General features: G+C 38.9%; 1 protein-coding gene across 1 annotated transcript; it reads right to left on the bottom strand.

The window, feature by feature from the left end:
* Positions 1 to 1,071: 1,071 nt before the first annotated feature.
* Positions 1,072 to 20,746, bottom strand: CFAP300 (cilia and flagella associated protein 300). Its single transcript, XM_044441538.1, has 7 exons — positions 20,618 to 20,746; positions 19,189 to 19,270; positions 17,123 to 17,195; positions 14,592 to 14,758; positions 11,848 to 12,020; positions 10,351 to 10,417; positions 1,072 to 1,448 (listed from the first exon to the last, which is right to left on the bottom strand). The coding sequence occupies exons 1-7, from the start codon at positions 20,728 to 20,730 to the stop codon at positions 1,317 to 1,319; spliced, it is 807 nt and encodes a 268-aa protein (XP_044297473.1). The 5' UTR covers positions 20,731 to 20,746; the 3' UTR covers positions 1,072 to 1,316.
* Positions 20,747 to 21,062: the final 316 nt, after the last annotated feature.

The raw sequence follows: 21,062 nt of genomic DNA on the forward strand, positions 1-21,062 counted from the left end.
CTTTGACCCACATCTATCTTATACTCAGTTTTTGGGCAAGTTTATTTCAATTTTTCGTGACAAACCACACCCCAATGCTTCTCAACTTTCAGAATGTGCACAAATTCAGAAAGTTGCAGATCCATGTTAATCTAAGGATAGCAATGAGATAATGCATGCAAAGCACCTAGAAGCATTATACAAATGTTAAGTATTATTATTGAAAATTATAAGGGTAAATTCAGAACTATTGGGATCAGAACTATTATGTATAATGGAAATTGGAGATTTGAACTGGCTTTCTCTGTACACACCCCAATACATAGTTTTGTCAAATGATTAATTGAATATGATTGTATTTTAGATGTTTTAGTATGCTCTTATGTGATAGTAGTGTTTCTTTTGGTTAGGGATTGTTTCACTCTTTGTGCATTAGTAAACTTTTGAATACATAGGTTTAGAATTTGTAACAAATATAGAACACCCTTTGAAATAGATTCTGTAATCTCAAAAGGACTTAGTTCCCATATCTGGGCTAGACACAGAAGTTCAGAAATGCTGCCTTTCTTAGGGAACTGTCCTGTGGCCCCTAAGGCATTATCTGAGGAGCCATTGAATAATGTGGATTCCTAGCTCTATGTCAGAGAATCAGAGTTCTGCCTCCTCACAGCTGGTATAGAAAGAGCCTTGCTGAGCTAGGGAAAGCAACCTCAGAGAAGGGTGAAGGGGGCATTCTTTGTTTTGTAAGCCGCCCCAAGGCTTTTTGCGAATGGGGCGGCATAGAAATGTTCTAAATAAATAAAATTCTGTGGGGAAGGGGAGGTGACTGGAGAGACCAGGATATAAGCCTCCTTCCCTTCCTGTTTGAAATATTGTTCACTAGGTAGCCAAAAAACCGACATCTGACAAAAATGCAAAGCAGAAGAAGTGTGGAAGCAAAGATCACCTCTCCCACTTCTCCCACTCAGCACTGGGTAAGTGTGAATTTTAGAGTTTGAAAGCTTCTGCTCATCTCCATGTTTGTGCCCATGACAGTTAGAAAAACACCTCACACAAAAAATGTATGTATTGAGAACAATACAGGATATTTCCACTGTTCTATAGTTTATTAATTTTTATCATTATTTACAACAAATAAGACATAGTATACTGGCCAATTCAACAACAGTAAACTGTTAAGGTAGTATACTCTACAAATATTGGTATGGACATACCATTTTAAACATTAATACAAATAGTATGCTTGTGAATTAATACATACTCAATGTGTATATGTAACTGAAAAGCATGAACTAATATTTAAAAACAATCAAATATTTTTTATTGATGAAGAGCAGTCAATTACAGAACAAAACTCCACCAAAAGAATGGTACAAAACATAGATATGTCGTTTGAAAGGATTCACAATGAAATAGGCAAAGTTCTGTTCATGGTTATTGCATGAAGGATAACAAAGGCCACGAGCATCCTACAAAAGAAACAAATAGCATTAATATAATGTAACAGTGGGAATATTTCACATAATATTGTGCAGCCTGATTTAAATGGACTTACACACCCTCTTGTTTATGTTCAGACATAATACAGAACCATAGTACATTATTTTGTACATTAGCCTCAAGCCCATGCACTTCCTCCTCCCCTTGTCTGGCACAGCTGCAAGGAAGAAACGGAAAGCATCTGCTTCCATTTACGCTTAATTGTAATGTGCAGTTATGCCCAAACTAGCAAAAACTGTGGTTAGTGTTAACCATGGTTTATTCATGGACTCAAGGAAATGATAGTGATCTTATAGGTCCTCTAGTCCAACTCCCCCTGCTCAATGCAGGATGTTCAGAGCAGGAAACAACTACAGTATCCTGACTGATGGCTGTCCAGCCTCTTCTTAAATACTTCCAAGCAAAGGAGGGCCTACCACCTCCTGAGGCAGGCAGTTTTCAACAGCTCTTACCATTACATCATTTCTCCTAACAGCCAGAATCTGCTTCCTTGCAATTTCAACCTATTGATCCAAGTTCCACCCTCTGAAGCAGAGAACATGCCTTCCATTTTCTGTGCAGCAACATTTTAGATATTTGAAGACCACTGTCATTCTCCCTTTAATGCTCACCTTTCTAGGTTACAAACAGCCCAGGTCTTTCAACCATTCTCCACAGGACTTGGTTACAAGACCCCTTACCATCCTGTTCAATCTGTTCTACGTACGCTTCAGTTTATTGATCCATTTTAAAACATGGTGGCCAGAATTAGACTGAGCACTCCAGATGTAGCCTCACCAGTGCAAAATAGAGGACACCTCTATACTAGCCTAATACTGTATTAGCATTTTTAGTAACCACTCTTCACTAGTTGTCCATGTTCAGCATACGATAAACTAAAGCACACACCTAGAGCCTTTTCCCATGCAATGCTACCAGGACAGAGCTTTAGATTCTTTATACTTTAATGCAGGGCTTCCCTCTGTTGAATTTTATCTTGAGTTTTTTCCCCCATTCCAGGATTCCAGATTGTCAATTGTTTTGAATCTTCATTATGTAATTGGACTAGTTTGTACCCTCAGTATTTCATGTTTAGATATTTTCAGCCCCCTTATTCTTTTTTTCCTCAGAATGTCTAATAACGGCATCATATCCAACTTTTATCTGAGGTCTTTGAAATCAGCTTTCCTAAACTCCAGGATACATGTCTGATTATACTGTTTCTTCATCCTTTGCCATCACAAATTCCAAGATGACAGGATTTACTTTAAAAGCTCTCTTGACCAGGCTTGCAAGACTCCTGGCAAACACATTTTTCCTAGCCTTTGTGAAGTTTATCCGATCTCCTTCTGAGAGTCCATTTTGATAGCACGGGTCATTAAAAAAGCTAACCAAACAGGAGCCAATTTCTCCCACTTAGGACTTAACAGCTAACTATGGTTTAGTTGAAAATGGAAGCATGATTAGTCATTGGCATGAAGGAAATATAATAAAAGAAAGAAAATGTTTAAAAATTAAGTGTATGAACATTTAAAAATAGAAACAGTGAAATCAGAGTGAGCAGTTCTAGTGTGTGCATGAAATACCACGTGAGAAGGGGCTGCACCATTCATTTATTTATCATGCAGTTCCATTGTGTGAGTACAGCAGTCCCAAATGCAGAACTGATTAAGATAGTGCTACTTCTTAAATAAGTTTTATTTGAGAAATTATAATCCTAAAAAAAAAAAAACCCCAAAAAGAAAACTACAAACAACATCCATCATCAAAAACATCGAGCCCTCTGGGTCAGCCCCCACACCCTTCTTTTTCCATTTATGATAACTTAAAAACATATTTAAATCTATGCAAAATCCCATTTCTCTAGCCAGTAATAAAAGATTCCCAAGTTTGATAGAAGATAGTGCTACTTCTGTGGAGCTCCTTGTTACCATCTGAGTATTAAAAAGCTTTGAATCAATACACTACACACCCATCTATAGCCATACTGCAACTTTATAGTCTTAAGTATTTACTTTCCCAAAGGTCCAACTGAGTTCTTACATCTACTTGAATATTCTTATCACTAAAGGAGTTTTCAGATAGTTCAACAATGATACATTCAATATGGAATGCTGGAAATTTTTAGTTGTATGAGAGTTTCTTTTCCATGAAAAACATAAAAAGAGCCCAGATGTGTCAAACTAAATTCTATAGTCCAGTATTCTCTTCTTACAAAAGCCAACTAGATGTCTATGGATATCCACAATATAATCCACGATACAACTGTAGATGCCCTATAGCAGCTCCCACTTGGTACCTCACTGATGTTTTGGATTTCAGCTCTGATCAGTCCCTACCAACATAGCCAGCAGTCATGCATACTGGGAGCCCTATCTACCTACCTACCTACCTATGTTGCCCAATGACAGAGGCTCTGAGTCTAAAACATCTGGAAGTCATCAGGTTAGTAAAGGCTGATCTACAGAATGCTGTGTATCACCACAAAGACTATGGAATACAATCAAAATAATTTTCTTTAACAATTACTATAGCATTTTCATAGCCCAGTTTTGTGCATGTTTGTTTATTTATTTAATTTTTATACCATTCAACAGCTGAAGCTCTCTGGGCGGTTCACAAAAAATATTTGGATGTAATACCAAGGAGATATATCCTGAAGGCATTAGGCATGAAATTACAGCTTCAATGTACAAAATACTTCAGTTATTAGCTTGTCAATGATGCTGTCAAGCTTTAAGTTTTAGAAATAGTAATCCAGCATGCTAAATAGCCTCACAGCATTGCACCAATCTATTCAGTGTTTTCAGAATGGGATTTGTGCAGAATTCCTATGATTACTGTTAAGTCCCACTGTTAGAGCAGTATGGCAATGGAATCAATTACCTAGGGAGGTTGTGGGCTCTCCCACTCTAGAGGCATTCAAGATGCAACTGGACAACCACCTAAGAGTGATGGTTTGGAGTCCTGAATTGAGCAAGGGGTTGGACCTGATGGCCTTCTTGGCCCCTTCCAACTCTTCTATTCTGTGAGTCTATGAATTACTTCATTACTGACTTCCTAGTAAGTGTTCATCAGTGGAAGCTGCCAGTGCTACAAAAACTCATATGTATCTTTATCCTTGCCAAAAGGATATTCTTGTATTCAAAAGAATATTCTTTTATCCAAAAGATAACCAGAATAACAGGCAAGTTTGGCCTTGGAGTACAAAATGAAGCAGGGCATAGGCTGGTAGAATTTTGTCAAGAGAATACGATGGTCATAGCAAACACTACTTTCCAACAACCCAAGAGCCGACTCTACACATGGACATCACTAGACGGTCAACACAGAAATCAGATTGACTATGTGCTCTACAGCCAAAGATGGAGAAGCTTTATACAGTCCGTAAAAACAAGCCCAGGAGCTGACTGTGGCTCAGATCATGAGCTTCTTAAATTGAAGAAAGTAGGGAAAAGCACTAGGCCACTCAGGTATGACCTAAATCTTATCCCTGATTAATATACAGTAGAGGTGACAAATAGATTTAAGGAATTAGATCTGATAGACAGAGTGCAGAGGTTCACAACATTGTACAAGAGATAGCAACTAAAACCATCCCAATGAAAAAGAAATGCAAGAAAGCAAAATGGCTGTCTGAGGAAGCTTTACAAGTAGCTGAGGAAAGAAGGGAAGTGAAAGGCAAGGGAGAAAGAGAAAGATACACCCAATTGAATGCAGAATTCCAGAGAATAGCTAGAAGAGATAAGCATGCCTTCTTAAATGATCAGTGCAAAGAAATAGAAGAAAACAATAGAATAGGGAGGACCAGAGATCTCTTCAAGAAAATTTTGGAGAAATGAAGGAAATGTTTCATGCAAAGATGGGCATGATAAAGGATCAAAATGGCAGGGACCTAACAGAGGCAGAAGAGATTACGAAGAGGTGGCAAGATTACACAGAAGAACTATATGAGAAAGAGCTTAACGTGGTCACTGACCTTGAGCCAGACATCCTGGAATGTGAAGTCAAATGGGCCTTAGGAAGTCTGAGCAACAACGAAGCTAGTGGAGGCGACAGTATCCCAGCTGAGCTATTCAAAATCTTAAAAGACGATGCAGTAAAAGTGCTACGCTCAATATGCCAGCAAATTTGGAAAACTCAGCAGTGGCCACAGGATTGGAAAAGGTCAGTTTACATTCCAATTCCAAAGAAGGGCAATGCCAAAGAATGCGCAAACTACCACACCATTGCACTCATATCTCATGCTAGCAAAGTTATGCTCAAAATCCTACAAGCTAGGCTCCAGCAGTATGTGGACCAAGAACTACCAGAAGTACAGGCAGGATTTCAAAGAGGCAGAGGAACTAGAGATCAAATTGCCAACATACGCTGGATCATGGAGAAAGCTAGGGAGTTCCAGAACTCCCTAGGGTTTCTTGGTCTTGTGAGCCGTCTTGTCTGCCCTATCCTTCTTAGCCTTCTTGTGGCTAGAGGATTTATCCAAGCCGCCATGTTTCCTCTTCTCCCTTTGTTTACAAGGGGGAGAAGAAGGTTGCTGGGCCCCCATAGCCAAAGCACCATCATCCGATGGGCGCAGTGGAGGTGCGGCTGAGGCAGAGGCAGGTTTTACAGCCTGCTGGTCGGACTGCATAAGGGCCTGGTCCCAGAGCAGTTTCCGTAAGCGGTTCTTCCGATCTTACGGGCCTGCTTAGTAAAGGCCTGGCAATGGCCACACTTATCATTTCTGTGCCCCTTGCCTAAGCAAAGGAGACACAGATCGTGCAGGTCCACAGGGGACATGTTAGACCCACACTTGGAACATTTATGAAACGCTGCTCGCTGCGCCATCGGAAAGGGAAATAAGATAGCAAAGAGGGAAAGATAATCTTTCTCTCTCTCTCTCTCTCTCTATATATATATATATATAGAGAGAGAGAGAGAGAGCGCGCGCACGCGCACGCTAAAGAATGAACGAGAGAGATAATCTAACGGGGGAGAAAAACTTGGAGATACAGGAATGATTAACAAGAATAAGGCACAATAGAGAACAATAGTACGAGAGCAAAAAGGCACGAGGCACAGCGAACAGCGGTCACAAAAGACTGAGAAAATGGCGGACACTCCGCTCTATATACAGTATGGAGGGGGAGGGGAGGGGAGTTTCCCACCAAAAACCGTTAGCTTTCTGATCTTTCCAGCCTTAGGCACTGTGCAGGCGCAGCACCCATATGTGTGATGCACAGAGGCCATGGCGAAGAACATCTGCTTCATTGACTATGCTAAAGCCTTTGATTGTGTGGATCACAACAAATTATGGCAAGTTCTTAAAGAGATGGGAGTACCAGACCATCTTCTTTGTCTCTTGAGAAAGCTATATTGGGTCAAGAAGCAACAGTGAGAACTGGACACGAAACCACTGATTGGTTCAAAATTGAGAAAGGAGTTCGGCAAGGCTGTATACTGTCACCCTGCATATTTATATGCAGAGCACATCATGAGAAAGGCAGGGTTAGATGAATCACAAGTTGGAATTAAGATTGCTTGGAGAAATATCAGCAACCTCAGATATGCAGATGATACCACTCTAATGGCAGAAAGTGAACAAAAGAGCCTCTTGGTGCGGGTGAAGGAGGAGAGTGCAAAAGTTGGCTTGAAACTCAACATTAAGAAAACTAAGATCATGGCATCCGGTCCTCTCACTTCCTGGCAAATTGATGGGGAAGAAATGGAGGTAGTGACAGATTTTATTTTCCTGGGCTCCAAGATCACTGCAGATGGTGATAGTAGCCAAGAAATTAAAAGACGCTTGCTCCTTCGGAGGAAAGCTATGGCAAATCTAGACAGCATATTAAAAAAGCAGAGTCATCACCCTGCCAACAAAAGTGCGTATAGTCAAAGCAATGGTTTTTCCAGTTGCAATGTATGGCTGTGAATGTTGGACCATAAGGAAGGCTGAGCGCTGAAGAATTGAGCCCTTTGAATTGTGGTGCTGGAGAAGACTCCTGCAAGTCCCTTGGACTGCAAGATGATCAAATCAGTCAGTCCTAGCGAAGATCAACCCTGACTGCTCTTTAGAAGGCCAGATCCTGAAGATGAAACTCAAATACTTTGGCCACCTAATTAGAAGGAAGGACTCACTGGAGAAGAGCCTAATGCTGGGAACAATTGACGGCAGAAGAAGGGGATGGCAGAGAATGAGGTGGCTAGATGGAGTCACTGAAGCAGTCAGTGTGAGCTTAAGTGGACCCTGGGGGATGGTGGAGGACAGGAAGGCCTGGAGGAATGTTGTCCATGGGGTCGCTATGGGTCGGACACGACTTCGCAACTAACAACAACAATTCAAGTACTAGTCTGTTAATCATAGGCAACAAACAGTTGCATGCAGGCTAGTAAGCAGGTTACCTGTGTACCTAAGCACAGAAATAAATCAGGTTGCTGGAAGAGAGAAGCTCCCTCCCTCTGCACCCAACATAAAAATGCATTGATCTGCTGTAGAAAGAATAGAGCTTTGTAGTTACTAGCAAGCTACCTATTTCTTTCATCTTATTTACAATGCTGAGTATGTGCCATCAATTTCAAAATAGGTTTTCATGGGTAAGAAGTTAAAATTTTCTATTTTCTACTTTCAGGGCATGAAAGGCTATGCCACAATTAATCCAACATCTCCATTCTAATACCTATATTTGAAAAGTTTATTTTTCTGCTTTCACGCATGATGGTGCATTTTTATGAGATGCAAGCTTAACTGAAAATTTGGGACAATTTTTATATGCAGCCCAATGTCCATCCATTCTGTCTCATATTTTAGGACTGTTACACTCTTTTATACTTTGATCATGCCTAACATATCATGCCACATAATATGACAGAGGATCACGAAATCATAAAATAGTAGAGTTGGAAGAGGCCTGTAAGGCCATTGAGTCCTATTTCCTACTCAGCACAAGACACCAACTTAAAGCATCCCTGACAGATGGCTGTCCAAATGCGTCTTGACTGCCTCCAGTGTGGGAGAGCCCATAACCATCCTAGGTAATTGCTGTACTGCTCTAACAGTCAGGAAGTTTTTCCTATTTCTAGCTAGAATCTGATTTCCTGTAACTTAAGCCCATTATTCTATGTCCTGTGCTCTGGGATAACTGAGAAGAGATCTTAGCCCTCCTCAGTGTGACAGCCTTTCAAGTACTTGAAACATGTTGTCATATCTTAGTCTTCTCTTCTACAGGCTAAAGATGTCCAATTCTTTCAATTTCTCCTCACGGGAATTTGTTTCAGTGCTCTCCTCTGAATGTTTCCCAGTTTGTCTGCATCTTTCTTGAAGTGTGGTGCCCAGACTGGACACAATACTCAAGATGGTGCCTAGTTAATGCTTAATACAGTGGAACCAGTACCTCACATGACTTCCAAACTCAATTTCTACTAATGCAACCCAAAATAACATTAGCTTTTCTTGCAGCCATATCACACTGTTGGCTCATATTCAACTAGTAATCAGAACAATTCCAAGATCCTTCCGGCTTGTATTGTCAAGTATTTCCCATCTTGTAACTGTGCATTTGATTCTTTTTTCCTAGGTGTAGAACTTGGCATTTGTCCCTATTTTGTTGCTTTCAGCCCAGCACTCCAGGCTATCAAGATCATTTTGAATTTTCTTTCTTCTATGGTATTAGCTGTCCCACCCAATGTTGTATCATCTGCAAATCTGATCAGTATTCCCCGTACTTCTTTGTCCAAGTTATTAACAAACATATTGAACAGCAATGGGCTCAGGACTGGGCCCTATAGTACCTTGCTTGTTACCTCTCCCCAGTATGAGAAGGTGCCATTGAGAAGCACTTTGAGTCTGATGCTGTAGCCAACTTTGGATCCACCTGATAATTGTTCCATTTAGTCCATATTTAGCTAGTTTGCAGAACAGAATGTTAGGAGCACTTTATCAAAAGCTTTACTGAAGCCAAGGTATATTATGTCCACAGCATTCCCACAGTCCATAAGGGAGGTTACCCAGTGATGAGATCAGATTAGTCTGGCAAGATTTCTTTGAGATAAATCCATGCTGGCTTCCAGTAATTACTGCATTGTCTTCAAAGTGTTTACAAGCTGACTTCTTTATAATCTGCTTCAGAATTTTTCCAGGGATTAAAGTCAGACTAACTAGTTTGCAGTTCCAAGAATCCTCATTTTTGCCCTTTTTGAAGATAGGGACATTAGCCCTTCTCCAGTCATCTAGCACTTTATCTGCACACCATAATTATTCAAAGATAATAGGCAGTGATTCTGGGAGTTCTACCAGCTCTGTTATGACTCTAGAGTGCTGTTCATCTGGCCCTAAAGATTGAACACATTCAAAGAATTTACGTGTTCCTTGCCTATTTGTTTATTAATCTCAAGCTTCAATCTTGACCTTTCAATTTGTACTTTGTTTCTAGCAGTGGGTTTGCAGACCTGCTTTTGGGAAAAGACCCAAAGTAGGAATTTATTCCCTCAGCCTTTTGTTCGTTAGGTGTTATCAATTTTCCCTCCTCACTGAGAAGTTGAACCACCCTTTCCATTTTGTCTTTTACTGTGCATATACCTGAAAAAAAGCTTTTTTAAAAAGCATTCCTTGCTAGATTCAGCTTATTCTCATCTCTGGCTTTCCTGATATCATTCTTGCATTTCTATAGGTTCATTGGGTCTACTGCTGCTATTTTAGCATTGTTTTTATACTGATGTATCATTAATCATTGATTTTAATGTACTGTTTTTACTTGTACAGTTTGATTATGGAGACAGTCCAGAGTCATCTTGACTACTGAGCAGTAGAGAAAATAAATAAATAAAACATTAAGCATTATTTGTGATTTTATTTTAAAATTACATCCAAGCAAATTTGGATACATAATATTCCTGTTGTGGTGAGATACTTACATAAGCATGGACTTTAAAGACAGTAGATACTATATTTATCTCCTTAGTTTCAGGATTCTTTTGAACACTGAAATTAGAAAAATATAAACCAACTGTTAATGAGGACATCTAAACTAGTCAAAATATACATTTTATGGTTTGCAATACTTATCAAAGAAGTGAAAGAAAAATATTTGATTGGCTGAGTGGATTGTTAACTAAACAAATAATAGAATGGTAACTAAACAAATGAGAGAATGCAAGATCAAAGAGGAAACAATAGGATAATAAGTAGAAACATGAAGTACACCAGAAAGGATGAAGAAAAAAGCTACCAAAAGAGAGATTGGAATGCTCAGCAGGGTAAGAAAAACATTAAGAGAACCAAGGATGAATACTGTTCCCCTATGCTATTATACTGGCAAGCTTCTTTTGGGGCCCATGGGGAATCAATTTTATAAGAAGAGAAGGAAAGATAATACTTTTTTATTCAAGGTTATTCCAGAATGGTTCGATTGATTGGAAATCCTTTATTGCTTCCTTTATTGCTCCTACTATTTGTGGGGAAGGTAGAAGAGGAAAGTTACATGTCTGCATACAACAGTACCCACCAGAATGTTATGGATGGGCATCCTCCCTACCTGGGATTTAGTTTCTTACATAATGGATACAGCAAAAAAATGGTCTACGTATTTATGTTCAACTCTACTTAACCCTAGTCATATGCAACATGTGATGCAAAAGTTACAACCTGCCCATAGCATCCCAGTCATGTCAACACAGAAACCATTAATCAATTCATAACTGCCATTGCAGATACTTAAAGTATTTCCAATTGAATAAAAATGCTTTCTTACATACAGAAATATGGCATTGACCCTTTCAATTCAAATACTCTCATAACTGAAATAGATATGCACAGGGACCACATCTCAGCAGCTTAAATTTACTGCACTGACCCACAAGCTAAATTTGGGATACTGGCATTGTCCCAATCCTTTTAGGGCTTTAAAGGCATTTAAGAATTTCCTCTTCCCAGATGAATCTATCTTGTTAATAACATATCCCTCAAGCCTTCGTTTAGATTCCTCTGCCTTCAGAAGTGAGGCTAGCAGTAACCTGTGTTATTGGTTTTTCAATTGTGGCATCCTGACTTCTTTGGAATGTTCTTCCTAGAAAGACTCACATGTTACCAAGTTGCAGTCTTCCCAGTACCAAGTGAATGCCTTTGGCTAAACCTTTTAGATGCTAACTTTTATATCTGTTTTTAACTGGCTTCTTAAACTTTTGTACTACTACTAGTTTTATGTGTTATTGTCTATTTTTTATTTTAAAATTGTTAGCTACTTGTAAGTTGCAGCTTGAACAGCCAGGTAAAATAGCTCTAAGTATTGGTGCAGTCTGTGCACGATAGTTGTGTGACTCCCTGGTTTAGCGATGCTGGAAGTAATAGGACTTCTGCTTAAACATGCATTAAGATTGTGCTCTAAATTGCATTCACATCAGGAACAAATTTACCTCAATAAATCTTTATATAAAGCTTTTGTTGTCTCCAAGTATGGACCAAGTTCATCTTCATATTGACAGAGAGCTCCTCCAAGGCAAAGATGTTTAAAGAGACAAAAAAGAAACTCCTCACGGTCTGAATGGCTGAATAAGTCATAATGGTCTGAGTCTTCTAGAAGAAGTACCTTTCATGAGACATGGACAAACAATGTGATATAGGTTATTTTTCAAATAGTATAAACTCTCTCTCAATATAGGAAGAAAGATTCACATGTATTCCCAATCTTTTGTGTTTATAAATGTACACACACTAGATTTGGTAATGTGGATATAGTTTTATTTTAAAAATATTCTAAAAGACCTTATATAGAGCCACTTGGTTCTAACTCAGAAACAGGGAATCTGGCCCTCCAAATGGGATTCAAGTCCAGTTCTCATCAGCCCCATGCAACTTGGTCAGGAATTTATGAGAACTGTAGTCTATCATCTTCTGGGGTATCCCAGGTTTCCCACCAATCTTCCAACAGATGCAAGTCACCAGGCTAGTGAAATAGATAGCAGGCAACCTGGCTTCATTTTATCAGTGAAATTAATCTGGAATGAGTTTCTACTGGTGAAATAATAAACATAGTTCAGGACACATAGGGTGTTATCACTGAGAGACAAGGAAAAGTATGCTGGGCTGCAGCAGACAATCCAGACCCTAGCCTGACTGCACTGCTCTTGTCTGGTTTGGAACACATGTTAACAAGGCATAGCCTTATTAGCAAGAAAGGGAAAAGCCACTGTTGCTATAAAGAGTTTATTCTGAAAATTAAATGTCCTATGCATTTGATGTTAACATGCTCCCTCAAGGGCAATTAAAGTATAAACCAACTCATTCAACCAATATAGGAAGCTACCTTCCAAGATTGACTCAGAGTCATTATTTTCACATGCTAAGCATTTCCTGAACCTCAACTACAGAGTGCTGTTGCCCTATCAGTCATGCTTTGAGATACAAGTGTTGAAAGAAAGACTCCCTGTGGCTCTGTGATAGATCTGGTTTCAATGGGAGGTACACAATCAATTCTTGAGCTAAAAATGTTAGCAGCAGGTACCAGGGTTGTTGGTGTCATACTGCACTGAGATATGTCGTGGGTTTTACTGCCCCACTTTGGCACAGTCCTGGTATCAAGGAAAGAGACAGAAGGGACCAAAGGAAAAGGAAAAGTGGCTATCAAGGGAAAGTTAGAAAAGTAGAGAAGAGGATAGCAAAACATTCAGGAAGAAAAGCAAAGGCCAGATGATACAAAACTCTGGCTTTGAAGAATGGAACAAAAATAAAATCTGTTGATTCTGCAGAAGTAAACAAGGAACTGAGTGGCTGAGTTTCTGGCTTTGCCCCTTGACTGAGACACTGGTGCCAAAAACATTAATCAAAGGGAGGGGAATGCACACATCATGGCACAAGCACAGAAGCCTTGAGAAAGAACTGCTCATCTCAGGCTTTTACAGTCTATTATACAATGGTTGAAAAATACAGTTATCTGAAACCAAATGCTTGCATAATAATAATAATCATGATATGACAAGCAAAGAATAAATGTTTTTAATTGCTTGTGTACAGAGGACCTTCATAGGCATTAGATCAACCAACAAACATTAACTATGATAACTATGTACAAAGTGCCAAATTCTGAAGCCAAGCAGGCAACATCCTCTTTATATTCTCTGTGAGCTTGCTGAGAAAGTATCAGACAAGCATCAGACTCTGCTGGGGTCACAGAGTACTAGAGTAGATAGATGTTGGTCTGATCCAGTAAGGCAGTCATTATGTTGTCACAGGTGAATAAACATTCACAGGTGGATTAAAAAGCAATTGTGTACTTTGTTTTCTTTCTGCTTGCTTGTGTTAAATACGCTATTTTTGTTTTTAGTTGACAGAAATGAAAGGTCCACACCTTTATCAAGAATGTCGGAACACAACAACTGGATTCATACACTGTTGTATAATCATTTGGTATTGCTAAAACGTCCCACTACTATTACATGAAAAAGCAAGGTGGATTTATAAAGAAAATGTAGAACTCTGAATCATTAATTTTTCTTATTTTAAACACAAAGGAGGAGATAATAAACTACATCCAGTTCCATTTTAATGGACTGTTCTTCATTGATTCTAATGGAAGATGACTTTTTGCCCAGAAATATATTCCTATGTTTTATTATGTTAACTAACAGGTTCTTTTAAAGGAAACCCAAAGTTATTTTATTTGTACTACACTACACCAGTCTTTCCCAGCCTCCTGACTTCCAGTGCCCATGCCAGCTAGAGATAATAGGAACTGTAGTCCATCACATCCAAGATACATCAATTTGGAGAAGATTGTATTACACTAATATTCTAACTGTGAAATAGAAGGTACAAAGAGTAAAGGCAACAACTCCAACATGTAAGCAGATGTTTTTGTAATCCTTTAGAAATGAAACTCAAGCATCAGTGAACTTCTATATGGAAAGAAGGGTGTTACATAGGTAATCCTTCAAAAAGAAACCCTGGTGGTTTTGCAAAGCAAAATTCTACTGCTGAAATACAGCTGAATTTTATTTTCAGTCCTGTCTGTCTGTCTGTCTCTTTGTTTTTGAAGCTGGAAATCCTATTTCTAGTTTGGGAAAAATCAGTAGAAAATATAACAGAATGCTAGAAATAGCCAGGACAGCCCAATGTATGCACATTGGCAAAAGATCAAAATGAAAGAAAACTCCATATTGACCTTTCTTAGCTCATCTGCAATGAGAATCCCATCATGGTATTCATCCAAACACTTTACAATATTTCCACTTTCTCGAACAACTCCTTCACAGTATAATCGGTCAAAAAATGACATTGAAACTTTTGTACATAGAAGAGTCTTGACCTCAACTTTTCTCACATTGGTATCTGCAAGATACAACAGAAACAAAGGAACAGACAATACTTTTCACTTAACTTCCATAGCTACAAAAATGTCCTAAAACTGAAAATATCATTTCTGTGTGTAATATTTTACACTTATAAAATCTATGCCCAACTTAATGTAAATATATTTAAGAAAGACATCTCTGGTCCCAGAGTGTCCTAGTGATTCAGGATTTTTGGATTCCCATTCCTGAAGCTAGATACTCCTACAACTGTGGGGAAAAGAATCTTAGATCTGATCCTTCCCACCTTCCAACCCAACTTGCAATACACTGCTATAAGTATGTGTATATAAGTTGCCCTATATCTGAAGTTTTTAGGGCAACATATACTAAAACCAATACAGTAAAGACTATAATGAAGCCAGCCATATTACTTAAAATAAGAAGCAACAGTAATTTTGAAAGAAAAAGACAAAAATCAAGAGAAAAAAATCTGAGTTTCTAAAAATATAAAGGGCAATTTTAAAATATAGTTTAAAATACTTCTAAATTTCCTAATGTCTAATTCAATGTCCACATTATTATTATTATTATTATTATTATTATTATTATAGCATTTCTATGCCGCCCCTTGCCGAAACCTCGGGGCGGCTTACAACATGATAAAATACATTGAAATACAATAGTACATAATAAATTACCATTAAATATAAAAATACAAAGAATACATTGATTTACAAAAATAAAATTAAAATTATCAGTATAAAATAAAAATATAGGAGGAGAAAGAGAAGGAAGAAGAAGTTGCCCTGGCCAGATCATATGTTTTAACAATTGAAATGATGTTTAAATAAAAAGGTCTTGAGCTGGCGCCGAAAAACCCATAACGACGGTGCCAGGCGGACCTCTTTGGGGAGTGAATTCCATAGGTTGGGCGCCACCGCAGAGAAAGCCCTCCTCCGGGTACTTACTCTCCTAATCTCTTTCATGGAGGGTTCCCGGAGAAGGGACTCTCCCGCAGATCTCAAAGGGCGGTCGGGCATATACGGATGTAAGCGCTCGTTCAGGTAGCCAGGACCCAAGCCGTTTAGGGCTTTGTAGGTCATAATCAACACCTTGAATTGGGCCCGGGCTTCAATGGGAAGCCAGTGAAGCTGACGGAGGACTGGAGTCATGTGAGCATAACACCCCATCCCCGTCAGCAACCTGGCAGCTCTATTTTGCACCAATTGAAGTGTTACTTTTCAATGTGAGGCATACAATGAAGTAGTACGGGATGAAGCAATATAGAATATAGGAATACAGAATAGATAGAATTAGACATTACAAAGTGGTAGAGGGGATTTGGAGATAAATTTGCATCAGTAGTCCCAAGTACTTTCTAAAGTATTCTATCTCAGTGGAGGGCCTTGGATGAGTCACTATCAGCCTATCCACAGGATAAAATGCTGCTGACTTCCTTAACGGGAGGCCTAAGAATAGAATAAATAATATAAACATTAGGCAAAATTCATTAAGAACTTCAGTGAATGCTCCCATTAAATGAAAAGGAAATATGCAAATATTCTCCTGGTGATCATATATATGATTGTTCAAGCTTAACCCTTTTGGAGTGGCTACAGAGCACAAAAAAGGCCAAATTCAGCTTGCAAACAATGTAAATGTATCTATTTGCCTGCTTTGTACCTGCTATGGATGCCATTTTGTTTAAATTTATTTGAATGTACTGAGAGAGGCATGTTAACTACCCTGATATCAACAATAAGAACGCCTTCCCAAGAGAAAGAGTTGACGGGAGAAGAGGGTGCTGTGGTTTTTTTAATGGCTCCTGCTCCTGTTGCTTTAACAATTTCTTCTACATGTATTACCATATTACATATACAGCCTGGAATATCTCCTAGTTAGGAATTATGTGCTACCTGTCATTCACCAGGGTGTACTTTGGTCCCCTAAGGTACGTCCCACTTGGTTTCATCTGGATGACACTGCTGAACAAGGGACAGAGGAAGCTGCCTTATACTGAGTCAAGGTACTGGGCCATCTACCCCAGTATTGTCAATAGTGACTGGCAGTAACTTTCAAGCTTTTCAGGCAATTTTTCCCCCATAGCTACCTGGAGATGTGGAGGACTAACCTTTCCATAAACTGCCCCCTCCAAGAGCAAAGGATAAAATAAAGGTTCCGTAATTGTTAAATTTTGGTAGAATGGAATTTATGTTAGTAACTAATACCTGTTTTGATTCATACTATATGCAGGTAGCAAGGCTTAAAAAACACAACTGCAATTAATGTCACCTAGCAAGAAGATACAAATGTGAATTTTGCTATTCTTAATATGGAAGTAGTAGTTGCAGTAAAAAAGAAAGAGGAGTTAAAAGAGAAGGATATCCAAAATACTCACTACCTAAAGTAGTCCATTGTCCAGAAGCTGAAAGCAATTTCAAATTGCTATTAACATCTGGGTGATTAAAAAAGGCCTACAAATAGAGATGCAACAATGATTTTTAAGTTAAACAGATTCTGTTGTTAAATAAGATTTGATAGAAACATTGTATAAGGGGGATCAGTTTCATTTCTACCTCTAGCCTCTCCAAATGTTTGAAACTGGGATTGCTTTCCAAGTTTGAATTCACATAATTATTCTTGCAAAGCACTCCAATAATGAAGTCTATAATGTAGCAAGAATTTATAACCATATCTATTTATAAAACAGAAAGATCTTCAGAGGCTTCTCAACAAATCAAATCCAGATTTGCAAGTTCACAGAAATAAAATAAGTTTTGTGGTAAAATAATGTAATTATGAGAATAACTTGTAGAAATACTCCTGTGAAAGAGAATCTAATGTGGCAACAGCAACACAGATCTCAAGTAAAAGATGAACTAATATATCGGGGGGACAAATCTGAATGAGCTATTTCAAAGCAGCTAATAAAACCACAGCACTTTTCAAAACAAAAACCTCCCATTCCTGTTATTTTATATATGAGGCTCTGTAATGATGAATCAGATCACTGGTCAATATAGCACAATACTGTGTGGTTTGTCTGGGTCTTGAAGTGCCAAGATGGACATTTTTGCCAAGTCTACTGTCAGAAAAACATGTAAAAGATATCAAGAATAGAAACTTAGGTATGATATATGCAAAGGATACAGTTTATCAGTGAGCTGTGGTCTTCCCAAAAGATAAATTATAAATGGCAGCTTTAAAAAAAGTTATATGCTGGTTTTCTATTCAAGAAGCAAGCATGTAACAGACTAAAAGTACATTTTGAAAAAAATAACATGTTGAGATCTTACATTTATCAGCTGGAAATTACATCCCTTTGAGTTTTTAGAAGTTTTCCTCAATAACTATCTTCTAAAAGGAAGGAGTGATGAAATGTACTGACTTCTTTACAGAGGGAATTACACAACTGAATTATCACTACTAAAAATATATTTCACTGATTTTATCTATTGAGTCAACAGATCCTAGAATAGGGCATCTCCACTAAAGATATGTGGGTGAGGAGGAGATGGTTAATTTTGACTCTGAACACCTTCTTCTGTATGGGTAGAGACAATAAAATTTCAAACAACCTAAACCTGGGAATAAGTCTCAGTGAAGACAACAGAACTTACTGTTGGGCAGCTGTCAAGTTTTAGAATGGTTTTTCCAGTTATTTGGCTTAGGGCACAATCCAATCTGGAAGCCTATAACCTCCCAACTCACAGGACTGGAGGCATCCAAAACAGGGTGGAAGGAATATAAAGGTAAAGGTTACCTCTATGCTTTTCCTGCCTTGCACAACATCGAGATGGCTGAATTTGGCTATCTAAACTGACATCTTGGAACACAAGGGAAGACGGCTGTGTTGTCACCAGGATGCTTCATACAATGCTGGTGTCTGTTTACTCCCATTCCTGCTCTCCAAACCCCCATCTCTTAGGTATATCTTCCAATGTCAGAAATGCAGCCAGAGATCTTTCCACTACAAGATAGGGAGGGCTCCCTGAGGTCAGAGATCCATAGGGTCCAAGTGTTTTTCCAACTTTGTAACTAGGTCTCCAAAATAGCCCATGACATAGATTGTGCTGCCCTGATCAGCTATGTAGACATAGCATTTCAGCTTCATTGTCCGTTAGTGAAAGGAAGGGTGGGGGGGATGATTTCAACCTATCTACCCTCTACTGGCCCCCACTGCTTCAAAATCTGCTCTCCATCATTGAATTCCATCCTAAATTTAAATCCTATATTGTCAAAATATTTATTTTGTTTAAATGAGTCACACTGTGATAAATATAATTTTTACACGGAAGGTAGACTGTATGTAAAATTCCTGGTTGTTATTCTTTTCTATAGATTTTATTTAATGTTTTAACCATTTTCTTGTTTTATTAATACATGGTACACTACTTGACTTTTTTAACAAAATTGAAAAATGTGCTGTTAATCCTTTAAAGTAAGAAATAAAATTTGGGTAATTACCATAAGAAAGTCATCTTTCTGATAGTCTTTGAGAGTCTGATCAAAGCTGAAAGCCTGTGCTGTGATTCTCCCATCCATGGACCTATAAAAGTCAATGTCAGGGTTAGTCTACACATGCAGCATAGTAGGGTAGTCAATATGTAATGCTTCTGTGTTTTCCTACCACTGCTTCCATTTTTTTTCTTCCATATAACATTTATGGAGAAAAAGATGAAATAGTCACACCATACCTTTTTTATTGGTAGTGGTAGCAGCCCCCCATTTGTTTTTATTTGCAAGGGTTCTTTACTCAGCATCCCCCACCTACACCCTCATTCTGCCAAATGATTAAGCCAAGGCTAAAATACCCCCAAAACATTAAACTCAGGAATGATTGTGGTTACAGCAAATGAGTTCTTTTATAATCATATATGAACAAAAATATACAATACACTCATACATACAATCACAGCCTAACCCTATAGCAATCCCACTATGGTTGGTGGGGGTGGGGGGTGGATTACACTCTAGTAAGAACATTGGGAACTGCAGACTTGATTTAAATTAATTTCAGAATTCACTTTCTTACAAATGAGATATGTGTTTCTAAAGTTGGCTTCCTCGGTCCTGGAAATATTATTATTATTATTATATTCAGAGACATAATATTCTTATAATATTCATATGCAGAATATAAATAAGTATAATTGTGAGTGTGTCCCATCTGAAAATTCAGGTGGTGATAATCTGGGAACATGCCTTCTGTATGATAGCCCAGCATTTATGGAACCCTTTCCTCAGTGAAGCTCACGGAGTGCCAGCAGTGTCATCTTTTTGGCATATTTATTTTCCAAAGCACTTGGAGCCATTAGTTTATGTGGGCTGCTTTTGTGATGGCCATTCTAGACTGTTAGGATGGGGAAGGAGAGACAATACTTGAAAAATACGGAGAATGAAAAATTTCTCAGGTTGCATCACACTGATCGTTTAAAATGCTTGTATTGGTTTGGCTCAGGATGTAGTGGTGATTAGCCCACAGACCCGTAAAAACACACCACATATCATAAAACAAGTAAAACATTCTATCGAAACACATAAATAAAACATTCTACACACAAGCCTGTGCATTCCTATACACAACAAAGATGACAACAAACACTGAACCTTTGAAAATGTGTGTGTTTAAATGCTGTTTAAATTCCTAATGTGGGTCATTCATTACTGAGTAATTTCCAGATCTGGGAGGCCCTTTCTGGCCGCCTGTCTCCTAGCAAGATCCTGGTCGTGAAACGCCACTTATCCTCAGAGAATCTCCGAGGTGTCTGCAAGCAGGTACGATTCCAACCCGCAACCTGACAACGAGCCTGAACCCCATTCCCTCAGCGCGGCCTCCCATCCCTGCCCTCCCGACTACAAAGCAGCCCCAGGAGGAATGGCCGGCTCGCCCCACCATTTGAGGAGGCGGTCTCGGGTCTCTCTGCTTTCGAGGGCTGCGAAGGTTTTCTGAGGGAGGGGGCGGAAAGTGCAGCGCAACTCCACGCCTTGGTCCCCGCAGCCGGACATGGCGGCTCCTCCAATATCAGACGCGGCACGGGGTTACCATGGCAACACTCCCTTGTCCGCCGGTTGCTGTCCGGTGTTACACATTTTCCCTTCCGCATGGAACTATCAGTCTGGTGAGAACGGTTCCGTTTCTGTTCCCCAAAAGCAGAAGTTCTCTAGGACAGGGTAGGGACAGGAGGAGGATCCGGCCACAATCCTGTACGATCATACCTGGGAGTAAGTACCATTGGACTCAGTGGGCCTTGCTTATGAGTAAACATTTGTAGGATTGCCTTTGGTGGCCGTTTTTAAAATTTATTTATTAGATTTACATCCCACCTTTTTCTTAAAAA

This window comes from Varanus komodoensis, unplaced genomic scaffold (assembly GCF_004798865.1).
Source record: "Varanus komodoensis strain SLA01 unplaced genomic scaffold, ASM479886v1 scaffold4, whole genome shotgun sequence".
Lineage (NCBI taxonomy): Eukaryota > Metazoa > Chordata > Lepidosauria > Squamata > Varanidae > Varanus > Varanus komodoensis.